This window comes from Myotis yumanensis, unplaced genomic scaffold, assembly GCF_028538775.1.
Source record: "Myotis yumanensis isolate MYYU_CA2020_CCGP unplaced genomic scaffold, mMyoYum1.0.hap1 SCAF_13, whole genome shotgun sequence".
Classification (NCBI taxonomy): domain Eukaryota; kingdom Metazoa; phylum Chordata; class Mammalia; order Chiroptera; family Vespertilionidae; genus Myotis; species Myotis yumanensis.
This window is the reverse complement of record NW_027223764.1, coordinates 57,009,518-57,028,110: the sequence shown is the minus strand read 5'-3', so window position 1 is coordinate 57,028,110 and position 18,593 is coordinate 57,009,518. Positions and strand designations below refer to the sequence as shown.

Sequence of the window (18,593 nt, the reverse complement as noted above, 5' to 3'; positions counted from 1 at the left end):
AGCTGCTGGGAGGGAAGAGGACGTAAGGGTCCAGCAAGGAGGGTAACAGGCAGCTAACAGTCACCGTCCTGAGCTGCCAGGAGCCTGTGGCAGCCCCCCTAAACCACTCACTGCCGCCAGGCTCTCCCGACAGGGCAGCTGCTCCCCCGCCGCTGGTCGCCTGGTAAGCAGTCCCTGGCAGTGGCTCTGTGCCAGACGGAGCTCACAGCCCCTGGGACAGTGCCAGGGACAGATTGGGAACCAACCGGTGCCCGGAAGAGGCCAGGTTTGCCTTTATGAGCCTGGGAGGTGGACAGGTATCTCCTCCTGCGCCGATGGTGGACCCTCAGGTGGACTGGAATGGGCTGCAGGCACAGGACCAGGCTCAGTGCCCCTTCTGTGGCCTCTGTGACCCAAAGCCCGGCCCAGGTCAGAGCAGTCCTTTCTCTCCCCGTCGGAAGGGCTGCAGGAAAGGCCAGGCCCTGGCCTGAGGGTGAACATTCAGGGGAACTGGAAACAAGACCCTCTTCTGGAATCCCCCGTAAGAGCTGGATATGGTGCAAGCAGCAAGGGGGGAGGTGGTCCACTAGGATCTCAGGCTCTGCCGCTGCCAGCCTGGGCGGGGGCCAGGGACCCTGAGCTCTGACCCTGGTTGTGCCTGAGGGCTTCCATTTAGAGATGTCACTCCAGCACATAAGGCGGTGGCTTGTGCTGTCCTGAGGCAGGGATTGTCTCCAGGCCAAGCATTCGGCCGTGGCCTCAGGGAGCTGCATTTATCCCTCTTCATCCCCCCTGCCCCGTCATTTCTGAGGAACTTGAGGGCAGGAGAATCGGCTCCTGGCAGGTCAGAGGAAAGTCCTCAGAGGCCTGGAGGAACCACACGGCTGGGCTTGGACCACGAGGCTCTGGTGGCCGCTGCAGGCCTGCGGCCTGGCCCCTCATGCCCTCCTCAGCACAGACTGGCACTCCATGCTGCTGCCTACAAGGCTGGGCTTTGCTTGGCAGTGCCCACTAGCCTACAGGCGGGATAGCCACCAGGCTCCTAGTTACTGACACTAACGTTGGCCCCCGACTCCTGCACACGGCTGCCCACTCAGCATCTCCGCCGGGGCAAGGACTCACCTCAAACTCACAAGAGTTCGACCTCCCAAACCTGCTCTGTGCTGAGTGTGCCCTCTTGGCTGATGACAACTCTGTCCCTCGGCGCTCAGCCAGACCCTTGGAGTCCACCTTCGCGCTCCCTCTGCCTCACACCACATGCAGAGCCTTGCCGTCCTGCTTTCCAAACAGATTTGGAATCTGACCATTGTCACCACCACCACCACCACAGTGAAGGCAGCTGTCTCCTCCCTGGATTACTAGGTACATGTCTCCGGGCTCCCCTTGTCCCTCTCTGGTCAGCAGAGTGGTCCTTCTGAACTATATAGCAGATCATGTCACTCTTCAACGCAGAGCCCCCCAGCATCCCTTTCCCATTTCATTTACAAGAAAAAGCTAGCCCACTGCTTCCCTCCCTCCCGCCCACCCGCCTGGGCGCCGGCTCCGACCACATCAGAGTTCTCTGCTTTTGCCGGAGCTGATGCCGGTCTGGCACACTGCCTCAATGTCACTCTCAGCCTGCCCTCACCACTGTGTTCAAAACTACTCTACTTTTTTTCTTTCAATAGCACTCACCACCCTCAGTTGTCAAAACCTGGGCCCCAGACCAGCAGTACCTGGAAATACAAATTCTAGGGCCACACCCAAGTGAGTTGGAAACTGTGGGTGCCAGAAACCAATTCCAGCATGACAGCAGGGCTGCATCTGGGAATGGCTGAAGGCATTTTCCCAAACCTGAATAGGATACATTAAATTGATTTCTTGGCTGCTAGACAGCTCAGGGCATCTTAATCTACAGGTTATTGCCTCCTACTGGCCAAACACCTGAACAGCCGTAGGCTAATTCCCCCATTCTAACAATGGACTCTGTAGAAACCCTGACCCTTTGAAGTGTATATCTCTGCCTCGCCTCAGGACAAATTGTGTTAATAAAAAGCATGGGGTCCTGAGACGAGGAGAACTCAGAACTTAGAACTTAGATCTTATTTTCCTTTAAACTAGGCTCCTCTGACCCCCAAATGCCTTTCAAAATTGTATTTCGTCTCTGGACTCCTATTTAATCTACGCACAGCCTTCTCCAGATCGCTGAACCCTTCTAGATGCTGGAACAAGAACCCCGGCATGTGGGTGGGGTTAGCAGTCTGTTTTTACCACTTTCTTCTGAGCTGGGTTTGAGAACCACTGCTCTAAGCCAGGATGTACGCCTCGGGGAGCAGGATGGAAGCTCTGTCTGATCTCTTCCTCCTGCCACGCCCCCTGCCTGCACAAGGCAGATGCTCTGTTTACTGAATGAATGAGGATGATTTAGTATCAGCAGAGTGCTGAGTATTTTGCACCCATTTTCTTTTTTAAGTCTCATGACAATCCTGCAAAGACAATAATTTCATTCCCACTTTGCAAACAAGGACACAGAGAGGATAAGTGGCATGGCCGGGTCACACAGCGAGCAAGGGAAGAGCCAGATTATGCACCCAGACCACTGCCTGATGCTGAAACCTGTGCTCACTTGCCTCCTCTCACAGGGCAATGCGACGGGCTCTAAGCACTTCCTGTGTACACAAGACACTTTCAAAGGCTTGCAGCCTCTCTAGAGAACAAGGCAAGCCGGGCAGCCTGGGTGCCCTGTGACTCCCTTCTTTCCCCTCTCCCAGAGAGCTGGCTCGGAGAGCTGCCTGATGGAGCTCGGAACTGGGCACAGACAGACAGAGACCCATTGGGGAATATTGCCTTTCTCACATCATCATCTTCTGATCCATGAACATGGAATGTCCTTCCATTTAGTTAGGTTTTCTTTAATTTCTTTCAACAATGTTTTGTCATTTTAAGAGCATGAAGTTTTGTATCTGTTAACTTTATTCCTAAGTATTTTACTCTTTTGGATGCTAAGTAAATGAAGTTTTCTTGATCTTAGCTTCAGTTGCTCATTGCTACTGTATGGAAATACAACTGATTTATGTATATTGACCTTATATCCTGCAATCTTGCTGAAATTTTTATAGCTAGTAGATTTCTTAAGATTTTCTATATACCAGAGCATGTTATCTACAAACAGAAATGCTTTATTTCTTTCTTTCCAATCTGGATGCACATTATTTCAATTCTTGACTAGTTGCTCTGACTATGTACAATGCTGATCAGAAATGGTAAAAGCGAGACTCCTACTGTTCCCATCTTACAGGAAAAGCATCCAGTCTTTCTCCATTAAGTATGTTATCCACAGGGTTCTTGTAGGTCAGCGGTTCTCAACCGGCGGGTCTCAACCTGTGGGTCTCGACCCTTTTGGGGGTCGAAGGACCCTTTCACAGGGGTCGCCTAAGACCATCGGAAAACACATATATAATTACATATTGTTTTTGTGATTAATCACTATGCTTTAATTATGTTCAATTTGTAACAATGAAATTGAGGGTCACCACAACATGAGGAACTGTATTAAAGGGTCGCAGCATTAGGAAGGTTGAGAACCACTGTTGTAGATGCTTCTTAGCAGGCTGAGGACATTCCTTTCTACCCCTGAAAGACTGAGTGTTTTTAATCCATGAAAAAAGCACTTTATTAATGCTTTTTATGAGTCTATTGAGACAATCATGTGTCAACATTGTTCTTTATTCTATTGATGTATTACAAGAATTGGTTTTCAGATGTTGAACCATCCTTGCATTCCTGGGATAAATCTCATTTGGTCATGGTGCATAATGGTTTTGTATATTGCTGGATTCAATTTGTTAGTATTTTGTTGAGCATTTTTGCATTTATAGCCACAAGAAATATTGGTGCTCCAGCAATTTTTCTCTCTCCTGCACCATCAATCTTTTGCATTGCTATTTGTCTCTCAACTAAAGAAAAGTAATAAACAAAAACCTCTACCTGACTTCCCCCTCCATCTACTGTTCCATTTCTCTTTTCCTTTCCAGCAAACTTCTTGAGAGAGTTGACTATGCTCACACTCTAATTCCCCACCTCTTATTCTTTCTCCTACCTACTATTTTCAAGCTTATCTCTAGCTCTCCACCAAAACCATCCTTGTTCAAGTTACTGATGAGTGGTGCTCATTGCCTGTTCTCTACTGATTGCTGTATTGGCAGTGCATCACACAGCTAGCTGATCACTGCTCCTCTTCCTTAGACATTCTCTTCACTCATCTCAGGGACCCCACTGGTTCCTGGCTCCCCTCCTTCACTGGTCCTCTTTCCCAGCTGCTTCTGCTGGCTCCTCCTCTGCTCCTGACTTCTTACTGGGGAGCAGCTCAAGACTCAGCTCTGGTTCTCTGCTGTTCCTATACTTGCTTGGTGGTGTCTCATCCAGTTTCATGGCTTCAAACCCCATCTATGTGTTTGTGTTTCTCTCTCCAACCCAGTCCTCTCTCTTAATCTTTAGACTTAACTGTCTAACTGCCTGCTTGACTTCTAAACTTGAGTCTCCCACAGGTATCTCAGACTGAGCCCCAAAGTAAACTCTCGATTTTCCTGCCAAACAAATATACTTTCTGTGGTCTTTCTCACCTCAGTTAATAGCTAATCCAGCCTTCCAGTTGCTTGGATCAAAACACCTTGGAATTACCTTGATGACTCTCATTCTCTTACACCTTTCTTCCATTCTAACAGGGAACTACTATAGGCTCTACCTTCAACATGCATCAAGAATTCAATTACTTCTCATCACCAATACCTTCCTGGGCCACGCCATAATCTCCCACCTGTATAGCTGTATAATTAGCATCTAACTGGTCTCCCTCTTTCGCACTTGCATTCTTTTATCTATTCTCCACACGACAGTCAGAGGGTTCCTGCTGGAACCTGAGTCAGACTCTGCCATCCTGTCCAAAGCCTGTCAGTAGCACCGCCTCACCCCAAGGAACAGCCACAGTCATCACCGTGATCACAAGGCCCTCCCGACTTACGACCCATTACTTCTCTGACCTGTGTCCTCCTCTCCCCGTCACAGACTGTTCCTGCCACACTGGCCTCCTTGCTGTTCTTCCATCATGGAAACTCCAGCCTCTGCCACCAAACCTCTCTGCCCAGGAGTATGTTTAATTCACCCTTTCATCTCCTTTATTCAACTGTCGCTAACCTCTGACCACCCCCATCACTCCTGCTTGCCCTCCCTCATCACCATCTAACCTACAATGGGCTTACTTGCCTTGGTTATCTGTCTCCAGGAGGGCAGGGACCTTGTCTTTCCTGCTCACTGCTGTGTCTCGGGCCCCTAGCACACATTCTTGAGTGAATGACTGACTGGCTGAGTGAAGGAATGAATCAATGACTTCACCCCTGGGCAGGCCACCAGCGGTACCAGGCTCCCCTGACCCACTGGCCTGCCGTTTCCTCTGTGGGGACGCCCAGGCTCTAACCGCAGCGGGCACGCTGCCCATTCAGCTGTCAGAGGTGGCCCGCGCTCTGCCAGAACAAACACGCTTGAAAGGGCTCTTGGGCTCCGTTATTAAACAGTGAAAGAAGGACTGATCCTCTAAGCCTCCTTTCCAGTGGAACCCAGGCTAATAACAGCTTTGGCAGGAAACCTCCCGAGGCTGCAGCCCACCTGGGAGCGCCCATGCTTGCCCAGACACGTCGCCATCACTAACCCCTGGGGTTTCTGTGTTTCCTCTAGATTTCTAGAAAAGAGATAAAGCACCTTTGATGACGGTTCCTGTTTCAATTCTCGCAAGTTCTTCAGCACACAGCCTGAGAAGTCTGATACACACTGTGGGGTGGGGAGGCGGGGGTTGAAGGAGGGGCAAGTCTGGCTTCTATGTGGGATTCTGTACAGGGCCCTCATTGCGAGCAAGCGGGGGGCGGGGGGAGAGGACAGATAGATAGACAGACAGACAGGGAGGGAGGGAAGAGAGCGTGGGGAAGGCTCGAGCAGGCGCGCACACTGCGGTGCAGGAGACCTGTGCGACAGTGCCCGTGCCCGGGGGCTGGGACGACGCACAGCCTTGGGCTCAGAACAGCAGCCTTCATTTCTCAGCTCTGATCCCCAACTAGCTGTGTCATGAGCTCAGACAGATTCTTTGACTTGCAGTTTCTCATCTTTGTTTTATTTTTTATATAATAATATATGCACACATCCAGAAAAGACATTATTGCAAGATGAAGTCCTGTGTAACTGTGACTACCATCCTTTTATGGAGTCATTTCTTCACTTTTCTTTATATTTTTGCTGCCTAATTATCTATCCATGAATAATAACTCACTGCTGCCCTGTTTTTCAGCCTTACATACATGAAATCCTAAAGCACATTGTTAGGCCTCCCTGGTCCCACTGGGCTTTTAGGATTCAGGCATGTTGGGTTTGTTGTGAGTTTTCTGTTCTCAGAACGAATCCTATTTATTTGTCCACTGTATTGCTGTTACACACTTGGTTGGCATCAGGTCATCGTCGATAAGGCTGCTGTGAACATCTGGCGTGCACAGTCTCCTGGCACACGTGTGCACATATTTCTGTTTGCAACATGCCTAGCAGCAGATCCACTAAAACATAGGTGTGCACAGCACCGACTTCTGCAGAGACCGCCAACGACTTCCCTAGCGCCATCTGCAGGTGTCTGTGGCTTGCTGCCCTCAGCACCGCCTGAAACTGACGGTCCTTTTCCTTTAGCCACCAGGGTGTGTGAGAAGGATCAAGATGTGGTTTAATGGGCACTTCCCTGGTTACTGCTGAGGCTGGGCACCTGCCTATGCCCACTGCTCAGGGGGGTTTCTTCTGCTGCGAAGCGGCTGTTCCAGTCTCTCGCCTAAGTTCCTACCGGCTTGCCTGTCTTGGCCTCATTGGTTTGTAGGAGTCTAAAGGGTGAGTCATTTGATGGTTGTATATGTAGCAAGCACTTTCTTTCAATCTATAGCTGCTTTTCATTTTCTCAATCTGCCTTTTAAAGAACTGATGCTCTTCATTTTATATAGTACAATTTGTCAATCTTTTCCTACAGGAGTAATGCTTTCTGTAATCCATTTTACAAATCTTTCTCTACCCCAAGATCATGGCTATGTTCTCCTATTCCCGGTGTTCAAAGGTGCCACTTATCATAAAGCAAAGTCCAGCCACATGGAAGCCTATTATGTTCTATCTGCTCACTATCAACCACCTTGCACCAAAGGATGCCCGTGGCGGCTGCCAAAACCCTCGGCAGGCAATCCTCCCGGCCATTACCTCGGGGCTGTGGGTCCTGCTCGCTGTGACCATCAGGGGCAGGTGGCTGTGCTGACAGTGTGAGGCCATGGATGAAGCCCAGGAGGAAAACTGTAACTTTCAAAGTCATAGCGACTCCACTACATAAGAGATCTGTGCTCTCTGCAAGGTGTCAGGAGTTCTGCAGTCAGGAATGGAGAGGAGGGCAGGGAGGGGAGGCGGGAGGCATGCAGGACCTGGAGATGTGCTGCCAGCCCCCACGTGACCTTTGGCCTGTCTGGACTGGGCACCGATTAGACACCGAGTGGGAGAGCAGGCCTCCCGTGACTCCTGTGCCAGAGCCCGGCGGCCGAAGGCCCTGCTCTACACACGCCGCAGGGAGCCGCCGGCCCAGCCCAGCCGCGTGGCCATACCCCCCAAAGCTCTTTTTGTGATGATTCATGGGGACACCCACCCATGGACACACAACTGCCCCACGTCCAGACCATCGGCAAACCCGGCAGCGCCGCCTGCAGAACAGCTGCAGCGACCACTCCTCAGTCTTCACTCCCACGCCAGCCCTCGCCCGTGACCTTTCCCCACTGTCCCAGACGGCCGCGTCCACTCTTGTCTGCGGTCCACCCCCACATGGCAGCCACGGGGCTCCTTTTATACAGCTAAGTCAGGTCATGTCTGGCTCTTGCTCAGAGCCTCCCTGATGCCCCATTGATTTAGAGCCAAATCTGAAATCCCCACGTGCTCCCAGGCCCCACTCTGGCACCCTTGCTCCTCAGACGCACCTGCCTTCCTGAGATTCCTTGTGTTCCCACCGCCCGATCCCACCTCGGGGCTCACGCACTCGCTAGTCCCTCTGCTGCGTGCTCTTCCCTGCGTTCTCCTGGGGACTTCACTGAGCTGGCCTCCAGGTCCCACTGTCCTCCCACTGGCTGTAGCCTCTCACTGCCTCTCACTTTGTCTCCCCTCCCCCCACCCTCCCCCAGGAAAGCACAGGGAGGGGGCGGAGTCACCATCTACTTTGTTCACCACCCACCGAACGGCAGTGCCTAGAACAAAACTCACCACAGTCTAGGCACCAACACAGGTGTGAGTACAGGACGTGAGTAAATGGAGCTGCTGCTGTCCTGTCCGGGGCAGGGCCTCTGTGTCTGCGCAGGCAGCGCAGAGGGAGGGACACTGCGGGCATCTGCTATGACTCCGAGCGCCCACCCCGCCTGGCACAGACCTCACGCACCGACGCACAGCAGGGTCTGGTGCAGAGGCGAGCATGCAAAACCCACGGTGCGCCGGAGGGCACGTCTGGAAAGTGGCCCTGGTTTTCCTGCCGGGGCTGCCTGTGCACCAGGGCCCAGACCTCACGGGCCGGCCGCAGAGGACAGCACTGCCTGCCTGAGAAGCCTAGACCCAGCCAGGGGTCCTGGGCAAGGGGGGTCTGCCAGCCCGAGAGGGGGGAGGGCGCGATTACCTGGACGCAAGGGTTCTAGAGGGTGAGCATGCAGGCTACGGGCAGTACCTCCACCAAACGGGGCCCAGATGACCCGGCGGATGGCCTGCACCCAGTCCTCCATGTCACGCTGAGAACTGGCCATGAGCAGGAGCCCCTCGGGGCTGGCCGGCACCTTCTCCCGCTCCCCGGCACCACCTGCAAGACAGGGAGACACAGGCTTACTCCAGGGACCCTGTGCAGACACGGAGCCTCACACCAGTCACCGTTTACTCCTGGGCTGGGAAGGGCATCTCTCTGAAACGTCAGCCACAGCCCTGCTCTGGATTCTACTTTTGCAGCCCATCCTTTCAAGCCTCGTGCATCTGCCTCGGCCGCTTCGGGGGTTTCTCCTTTAGTCTTGTTAATTTCCTGTATCTAATCAGGATCATTAAAACCACCCTGGAGCACTATTTTAAAAAGCCTACAGATTGGAGGCCCGCTTGGAGAAGGTAGGGCCCAGGGTAAAATTCCAAAATTCTGCTCTGTCCCCGCTCCCAGCCACACATGGACTCTAATCTAAAGGCAGATGGGGGCTCCCTTCTCGTTTTGTTGGTTTCGTTTGCTGTGCAGAAGCTTTTTATTTTGATGTAGTCCCATTTGTTTATTTTTCTCCTAGTTTCCTTTGCCTTAGGCGATGCATTGGTATGTTTACGAGAGATGCCTGAGATTTTGCTGCGTATGGTTTCTTCTAGGATTTTTATGGTTTCACAGCTTACATTTAAGTCTTTTATCCATTTTGAGTTTATTCTTGTGTATGGTGTAAGTTGGTGGTCTAGTTTCATTTTTTTTTTTTTGCATGTATTTGTTCAATTTTCCCAACACCATTTATTGAAGACACTGTCTTTACTTCATTGTATGCTCTTGCCTCCTTTGTCAAATATTAATTGAGCATCATCTTAGAGATGCAAATTAAAATGACAATGAGGTATCACCTCACACCTGTGAGAATGGCTACCATCAACAAATCAACAAATGACAAGTGCTGGTGAGGATGAGGAGAAAAGGGAACCCTCATGCACTGCTGGTGGGAATGCAGACTGGTGCAGCCACTGTGGAAAATAGTATGGAGTTTCCTAAAAAAATTAAATATGGAATTGCCATTTGACCCAATGATCCCACGTCCAGGACTATATCCCAAGAAACCAGAAACACCAATCAGAAAGGATATATGCACCCCTATGTTCATAGCAGCACAATTTACAATAGCTAAGATCTGGAAACAGCCCAAGTGCCCATCAGTAGATGAGTGGATAAAAAGCTGTGGTACATTTATACCATGGAATACGATGCAGCAATATAAAAAGAAGGGTCTCTTAGCCTTTGAGACAGCATGGAGGGACCTGGAGAGTATCATGCTAAGCAAAATAAGGCAGTCAGAGAAAGACAAGTATCCCATGATCTCACTCATATGTAGAATCTAATGAACAAAATAAACTGATGAACAAAACAGATCCAGAGACATAGAAACATGGAACAGACTGATGAATCTCAGAGGGAAGGTGGGGCAGGGTGGGTGGAAGGGAAGTGATCAACCAAAGAACTTGTATTCATATATGCATAACCCATGGACACAAACAATAGTGTGGTGAAGGCATGGTGGGAAGTGGGAGGGGGAGAGGGGTGGTAGTGGGCTAGAAGGTGTCAATGGGGGGAAAAAAGGAAACATCTGTAATACTTTCAACAATAAATACTTTTTAAAGTAAAATAAAATAAAATAAAGGCAGAAGGAGGGAAAACTCAGACAGCTATTGGTAATCTGAGGTTTTCCCTATAGTAACTCCAGTGGGTCTCATATGTTCACGAATTTCTCTTCCATGTGTAAATGAACTAGTATTTGGGATGTATATAAGCCATTTGTACTGAACTTCATAGGCAACTTAAGGGATTTTCAAGAATGATCTTGTTTTTTTGCAGCCCCCTTTTCTCCCCTCCCCCCCGCCCAACATCACATAATATGTAACTTGCCTATATACTTGCCCCTGGTCCCAGAGCCTCAGACCCTAACCAGGACCGTGGGCGGTGGGGCGAGGCCTGCAGACCTGTGCTCCCAAGGGAATGGGATGGCCGTTGGGAGAACTGGGACACTCCGTCCTCGCTGGAGGCCGCAGCCCCAGGGTGGAAACAAGACAGAAGTGCTCACTGAGCACCTAGCACCTGCCTGGGACTCTTCTAGGAGCTGCAGACACTCAAATGAACAAAGCGACAGACACACCTGCCCTTCTAGATCCTTTAAGCTTCATAGCGCCTCCGAGGGAAGACTTTTACCACCTGCATTTTACAGATGAGGACACTGAAGCACACGGGATTGAGGAACCTGCCTGAACTCACACCACCAGTGCAGAGCAGAGTCGGGGAGTCCAAGTCCTCAGCCTGGACCCAGCTCATGGACCTGCTGGGTCCGGTGTAGTGGTCACAGCAATGCCACAAGACTGCGGGGGAAGCTGGAGCAGGGGGAGGGGCGCTGGGAGCAAGGCCTGACGCCAGGTGGGAAGCAGGAGAGGCCAGTGGGACCCAAAGCTGAGGAGGGTGTTGAGCAAGGAGACAAGACAGCCAGGGCCCCACGGTGCCTTCTGGAGCCCTCACTGCACTCACAGCCCTGCTCCTTGGGTTCCCACAGCTACTGAGCAGCAGCACTGCAGGGGTGGCAAGGAAGACAGCTTCAGGCAGAGACGCAGAGCCTGAAGGCCGGTGGCAGCCTGGACCTCCGGCACAGGGGACACCCACAGCTCCACCAGCTGCAGGCGGGGACAGCAGCTCGACACCAGTAGGACCCCACACCACGTGGCCTTGAGGGCTGAGATGGCTGAGGGTTCTAGGTGGGGAGGGGCAGCTGGTTGCCATCAGGGGCTTCTCTGAAGAGTCTCAAGATGACTCAGAAGAAAGGGGCCTGGAGGTCCAGGCTCCAAGAACTTGTGTGGGTACTTGTTCATCCTAAATGAATACTCAAGTTTATACCAAATTGGAATGTCTCATTTTTCAAAGCTTTTTCCCAAAGAGGGCCACCCAAGTCATACAGGCTTTATATGAACGTCACCTACAAAACTTGGACCTGCCCTGCCCAGCTGTTGACAGCTGTTCTCATGCCCAGCTGTGCCCCTGCCCATGGTCTCGCTCTCATGGTGCTCTAAGCCTGTGTATTTAACTCGTTAATGTGTTTTCATGTGTGTATGTTTATGTATGTATATATGTTATATACAAATGTTTGACTTTTTAAGAAATTGTCACAAACTGTTTTTGCAAAGTGACTGCACCCTTTACTAGTACATCCCCCCAGAAGTGCAGAGTTCCGGTCCTCCACTTTCTCGCCAACACCTGGTCTGGTCGGCCTTTGGACTTCCAGCCATTCTAAAGGGTGTGCAGCTGTACACCATGTGTTTGAGTTTGCATTTCCTAAATGACTAAAGCTGTTGGACATCTTGTTATGTACTTAGTTGCCATCCATGTATCTTCTTTGGTGAAATTTCTTTTGTCCATTTTTTAAATATGTTGTTCATTTTCATTATTATTGAGAGTTGAGTTCTTCACATATGCTGGGTACAAGTCATTTATCAGATACATGCTTTGCAGATATTTCTCCTATCTGTGCCTTTTCTTTTCATTCTATTCACAGTGGATTTTTAAGAAGAGAAGTTTTTAATTTTGATCAAGCCCAATTTAATGACCTTTTTCTTTTATAGAGTGTGCTTCTGGTTTTGTACCTAAGAAATATTTCCTTAAGCCAAGGTCATAAAAGTTTTCTTGTAAAAGTTTCATAGTTTTAGGGCTTACCTCTAGGTCTATGAGTTAGTTTTTGTATATGGTGCAAGGTATGAGTTCATCCTTTTGTACCTGATTGTCCAGCTGTCCTGGCACCATTTGTTGAATAGACCATCCTTTCTCTGTTGACTTGGCAGAGCACCTAGAGAGGCGATTGTACCATCTGCAAATGCAGACAGCTTTAGTTCTTACCTTCCAATCTGGGTGCCTTTATTCCTTTCGCTTGCCATTCATTGCACTTACTATAGCCTCAATTACACAATGTTAAGAAGAGGGGAGAGTAGACGTCCGTGTCTTGTTCATCTTCTGGCAAAAAGCATTCCATTAAGTGTATCTGCTGTAGGTTTTTTGTCGATATCCTTTCTCAGGCTGAGGACGTTCTCTGCTATTTCCAGCTTGCTGAGAGGTTGGTTTTTTTAATCAGAAATGGATGTTGGATTTTGTTAAATGCTTTTTATGTATCTATTGAGACATCACATGATTTTATTTTAGTTTTTTAATATGATAAATTACATTGATGAATTTTCAAATCTTAAACCAACCTTGCATTCCTGGAATCCCAATTGGTCATGATGTATTATCCTTTTTATATATTGTTGAATTCAATTTGCTAACATTTTGTTGAGAATTTTTCATTTATATTCATATGGATATTGGTCTGACATTTTCTTTTCTTATAAAGTCTTTGTCAGTTTTGGTATCAGGATAATGCTGGCCTCACAGAATAAGCTGGTGAGTATCCTTCCTTTTCAATATTTTTGGAAGAGTCTGTGTTACTTATTTGTTACTATAACTTATTTGTTAATGTTGGTAGAATTCACCAGTGAAGTCACCCAGACCTGGACTTTTCTTTTGGGGAAGATGTTTTAATAACAAGTTTAATGTAACATATGCATCTATTTCTTCTTGAGTAAGCATTGGCACTTTGTATCTTTCAAGGAATTTGTTTCATCTAAATTGTTGAATTTATTGGTGTAAAGTTGTTCATAATATTCCCTTATTATATTTTTACTACTTGAAGACTCTAGTGATGCCAACCCTCTTATTTCTGATATCGGTAATGTGGGTCTTCTCTCTTTTCCCCCATCAGTCTTGTTGGAGTTGTAACAATTTTACAACAGCAGGGCGGATAGTTGTGGCACAGACCATATGAACTTAAAACCTAAAATATTTCTATCTAGCCCTTTTATTAAAAAGTTTGTTAAGCAGAAAAACGAAGACAAAGACACAGACAAAAAAGTCACTAAAACAAAAAGCTGCTCTTTGGAGATGAATAAAATTGGAAATCCCCGACAGGCATGTGATGAGTTCTCCAGGAGTTTCTCTCCCGAGCAGCTCTTGGCTCCTTCGTACTCGATCCTGAAAATCCCAGATGCATTGGTCTCTAAGCCCTGTCTCCTTGACTCGTGCAGTCCCGTGCCCTTCCCCACCCTGGGGTTCCTCTTCCTGTGTCACAGCCCAGAAGCGCCCTCGGGCAGTGAGCTGGAGCATGCGCAGGGCTCCCATCACCCGTTTCTCTGCGGGTGGGGAGTCACAGTCCGTCCTGCCAATGTCCAGTATTTTGAAAATCATGTTGCTTACATTTTGTCTTTTTCTGGGTTGTTTTAGATAGGAGACTAAATCAGTTAGGACCCAAACCAGCTCACACCATTTGCTCCAAATCCTCAAAGGCCCCTCTCACCAACCCTTTCAGCCCTCCTCCTCGCTCCTCTCACTGCTGCTCCTCTGGCCTCTTGCTGCTCCTTCCTGCTCTTCGCCGTTTCTGAACAGCCAGGCTCACCAGGTAGGGCCTTTGCGCCGGAGTCCCCTCTGCCCTGCTGTTGCCAAAAAGGCTGTTATGCGGGGCCTGGCAGGACTTGCTCCCTTACCTCCGCAGTCTGTCCTCACAGGCCGCCTTCCTGGGAATCTTGGGCTGCTCTAGTTACACCTCACTCCACACCACCCACACAACCCAGGCCCCTTCCTGACCTTATATCTCCACAGCACTTGTCACATATATTTTATAAGTAACTGCAGCGCACAGCGCCGTGCCCGGCAGGGGAGGGCATGGGCAGTCTGTGGGAGGAAAGAGCAGCAGTGGCGGAGCTTGGGCCGGAGCCCACCAGCACCCACACGAACACACGAAATGAACCCACTGATGAGCCTGAGGAGTTTGACCACTCAAAGGAAGTGGTGTCATTATCCCCATTTTTGAGAAAAAGATGGAGAAAACATTTGCAAGTCACATCTAATGAGGGGTTAGTATCCAAAATATATAAAGAACGTACACAACTCAATAGTAAAAAAACAAACAATGACATTTAAAAATGGCAGCGGATCTGAAGAGATATTTTTCGAAAGATGATCTACAGATAGACAATAGGTACATGAGAAGATGCTCAATACCACTAAATATCAGGAAATGCAAATCAAAACACGAGATGCCACCTCACCCTTGTTGGGATGGCTACCATCCAAAAGACCAGAGGTAACAAGGTTGGTGAGATGTGGCGAACAGGAGCCCTTGTTCACCATTAGTGGGAGTATACGTTAGTACAGCCATTATGGAACAGAATATGGTTTCTCAAAAAATTAAAAATAGAACTACCATATGATCCATCAATTCAACCTCTGGGTATTTATCTGAACGAAGTAAAACACTAACTCAAAAATATAAATGCACCCTGACCAGGGTGGCTCGGGTGGTTGGGGTGTCAACCTGTGCATCAAAACGTGGAGGGTTGGATTCTGGGTCAGGGTGTGTGCCCAGGGTTTGATCCACGGCCAGAGTGTGTGCGTGAGGCAACCGATCAATGTTTCACATTGATGTTTCTTTCTCTCTCCCCCTTCCACTCTCTCAAATCAATTTATAGACACACACACACACACACACACACACACACGCACACACACGAGACCTGGTGCATGAAATTCGTGTGTGTGTGGGGGCGGGTCCCTCAGCCTGGCCTGCATCCTCTCCAATCTGGGACCCCTCAGGGGATGTCTGAATGCTTCTCACAATCTGGGACCTCTGGCTTCTAACCACTCACCTGCCTGCCTGCCTGATCGCCCCTAACACCTCTGCCTGCCTGCCTGATCGCCCCTAACCCTTCTGCCTGCCTGCCTGATTGCCCCTAATTGCCTCTGCCTTGCCCCGCACCCAGGATTCCCTCCTCCAGCTGGTCACAGGCACCCAGGACCTGAGCTGGCTTCACCAGGGCCAGCCACAGCTGCAGGGGACCATGGGCAGGCGGCTTCACCTGGGCAGCAGCTGCCCGGGACCACGGGGTGGGTGGCTTGTCCCTCTCCCAGGCCGCAGCCTGGCTGGTCCCCATTCCTCTCTCCACAGTGTTGAGTGTCTGAGCCGTTATGGCGTGAGGGTGTGACGACCATTTGCATATTAGCTCTTTATTATATAGGATATATATATATACATATATGTGTGTGTGTATATATATATATATATATATACACCCCCATGTTTATTGCAGAACTATTCACCATAGACAAGATATGGAAACAACCTAAGTGCTCATTGATGGATAAATGGATAAAGAAAATGTGGCATATATGTATTAGTCAGCCATAAAGAAAGAATAAAATGTTGCCATCTGCAACAACATGGGTGGACCCTGAGGGCTTATGCCAAGTGAAATCAGCCAGACAAGTACTGTATGGTCTCAAGTACATGTAGAATCTAAAAGCAGAACAACGAAGCTCAGAGAACAGAGTGGCGGTGGACCAAGGTAAGGGTGGGAGTCAAAAGGGACAAACTTCCGTTATAAAATAACTAAGCCGTGAGATGTAATGGGCAGCATGGTGGCTGTGCTTAAGGATAAGGCATTGCATTTTGAAAGTAGCTAAGAAAGTAGATATTAGAAGTTCTTGTCACAAGGAAAAACGTTCTGTAATTACGTGTGGTGACAGAAGTTAACAGACTTGATGTGATCATATCACAATACACACACACATCCAATCATGTTGGATTTGTGAAACTAATATGTTTGTGTCAATTATACCTCAATAGAAAATAAAGGGGAAGAAACCGAAGCCCAAAGATGTTAGAAACATGCCCAAGCAGCCACCCAGGGAACTCCGACCCAGGCAGTCTGGCTCCCAACCCGGCCCCACTGGGCTTCGTCAGCTGGTTCAAGCCCAGCATTCCTGGTTCCCTCTGAGCTCCTGCATTTAAGGACTTTCTTTTGTGAGTCTCTCTCCACTCACGCAAGTGACTCTGGGGGAGAGGTGCTAACTCCAAACCATAGCAGGTCCCAGCAGGGGTGTGGGACAAGAGCTCCTGTCTTTCAACTCTTCTATATAAAAGTTTTCAGAGTAAAAAGAAAAAAGAGCGAATGACACATGTGAAAGCATCTGTAACCCATGGCAGCCCGTGGTTCTTTCAATGACGGGCAAGTGAGCAAGCTTTCAGGTGCTCAGCAGCCACGCTTGGCTGGTGGCCACAGGTGTGGGCAGCTGTAAGCCAGCCTACATTGGGCTTCAGTGAAAGGAGAGAAGACCACCCTCAGATATCCCATGTCTGCCGTGTGTGTGTGTGTGTGTGTGTGTGTGTGTGTGTGTGCGAGTGTGGTGCCAGCACCGGGCAATGCCTATGCCCCAGCTGGGCTTTCCTGCTCGTCCCTGGCTGCACAGGTGCACCGAAGCAGGAGTCCAAGCTGCCCTGTGTTCTCCTGTCCCCTCATTTCTCTTAAGCTGCTTGGAGCCACCAAAAGCCACTTGCCCTTCGAGGCTTAATCATCCTCGGGCTGGTGTTCCCAAAGCCTGCTTGGCCCTGGCTACCACTTACCCCGGGGCAGACGGCGGCTCCTCTTCAGGTGCCTGGCGGGGCAGAAGGGCATGGTGCGGGAAGTGGTGAGGCTGTGGTAGGAGGAGCAGTCGCCGGGCACTGCCAGGTCCTGCCAGGCCAGGGATGAGGCTCCGGGAACTCAAGGCAGGAGCAGTGCAGGGCGAGCGCTCTGCTGGGCCCTGAGGCCCTTTTGTCTCTCTGGGAACTTGTGCACTTCTAGGGGCCCCAGGGCTGGGACTGTCCGGGGTGGAGCAAGGAGGAAGCAATCCCCTGCGAGTGCGGGGCTGCCAGGTTTCCTACAGTGGAAATCCCTGCGCAGGTCCCTGGCCCCTGCCGCCTGCGCGCTCCCTCCCCTGCCTTCTTGGGCCAGAGCACGGGCAGGAGGCCTGGCCAGTCCATCCGTCCCCCAGCAGGCCAGGGGCTGAGAGCACAGGCGGACCCCAGCCCCACCAGCTGTGCCTCCTGGTCTCATCCCCATGCAGGAAGCCTGATAAATGCAAGTGCTAACTAGAAATATGTTTCTATTCTCTGTTTCCATTTCTTCATCAACAAGAAGCCAGGAACTGGACCTGCCTCTCGAGGTGCTGGTGAGGGCTGAATGAGACAAGGAAGGCCTGGCCTGGGTGGCATGCCAATGCTTCCTCAGCACAGTCACACCCTCTAAGGGCACGGACACCCTGTGTTACTGACAGGGCAGCCAGAGAGCCCCCAGAGCTTCCAGGGGCCCAGGGCCATCAGCTGGTCCGAGGCAGCCATGGCATTCGCACTTCGCAGTTCTAGATTCTGTCCATGCAATCAGCCGCCACCGGTGCTTCTGCAGTGGGCAGTGAGACAGACGGGAGCCGAGCAGGGCCCATGGGCCAGGTACAGTCCCCAGTGCGGAAGCCCGTGTGCCTAGCAATGGGCAAAACTGGGAAAACAGGGACTCGCCCCCAAGGTGACCTCTCCTCCCAGCACATCGCTGGGCCTGCGCCTGGGACCTCCCCTGGCCTTTCCTCCTCGGGCCTGTTGCTAGTCCTGCGGTTAGACCCCTGGGGTGGACGAACAAGGGGCCGGAGAGCAGCCCTTCAGCATGAAGCCCAAGGTCAGCGAGGTTCTGACCCGCATCAGACACATCCAGGCTCAGTTGTGCTTCAGCTCCAGGCCCAGAAAAGCAGCCAAACCGGACAAAGAAGCCATGGCTGCCTCGGACCAGCTGCACTACCAGTGACCCCTGCCTCGACCAATCAGTAGAGACCATGACCTGAAAGGCCACACCTGGAAGGCTGAAGAATATTCTATTGGGATCCTCCCTGAGACCCCAAGATAAATACCCTTAAGACAAGGACCCAGGGGGGTCTGTCTAGGGGGCACTCCTGGGCCTTT

General features: G+C 50.3%; 1 protein-coding gene across 5 annotated transcripts in view; it reads right to left on the bottom strand.

The window, feature by feature from the left end:
• Nucleotides 1-18,593, bottom strand: part of ARHGAP22 (Rho GTPase activating protein 22) — a 159,083-nt gene that overhangs the window by 19,520 nt on the left and 120,970 nt on the right. For 3 of the 5 annotated variants that reach the window (XM_070433185.1, XM_070433189.1, XM_070433186.1), the window contains exon 4: nucleotides 8,669-8,845. The exons of 1 other annotated variant lie outside the window; for it this stretch is intronic. In XM_070433185.1, coding sequence (XP_070289286.1) covers nucleotides 8,669-8,845 — 177 coding nt within the window. The remainder of the gene's footprint in view (nucleotides 1-8,668; nucleotides 8,846-18,593) is intronic. One more of the 5 variants, XM_070433187.1, reaches the window with a different exon arrangement.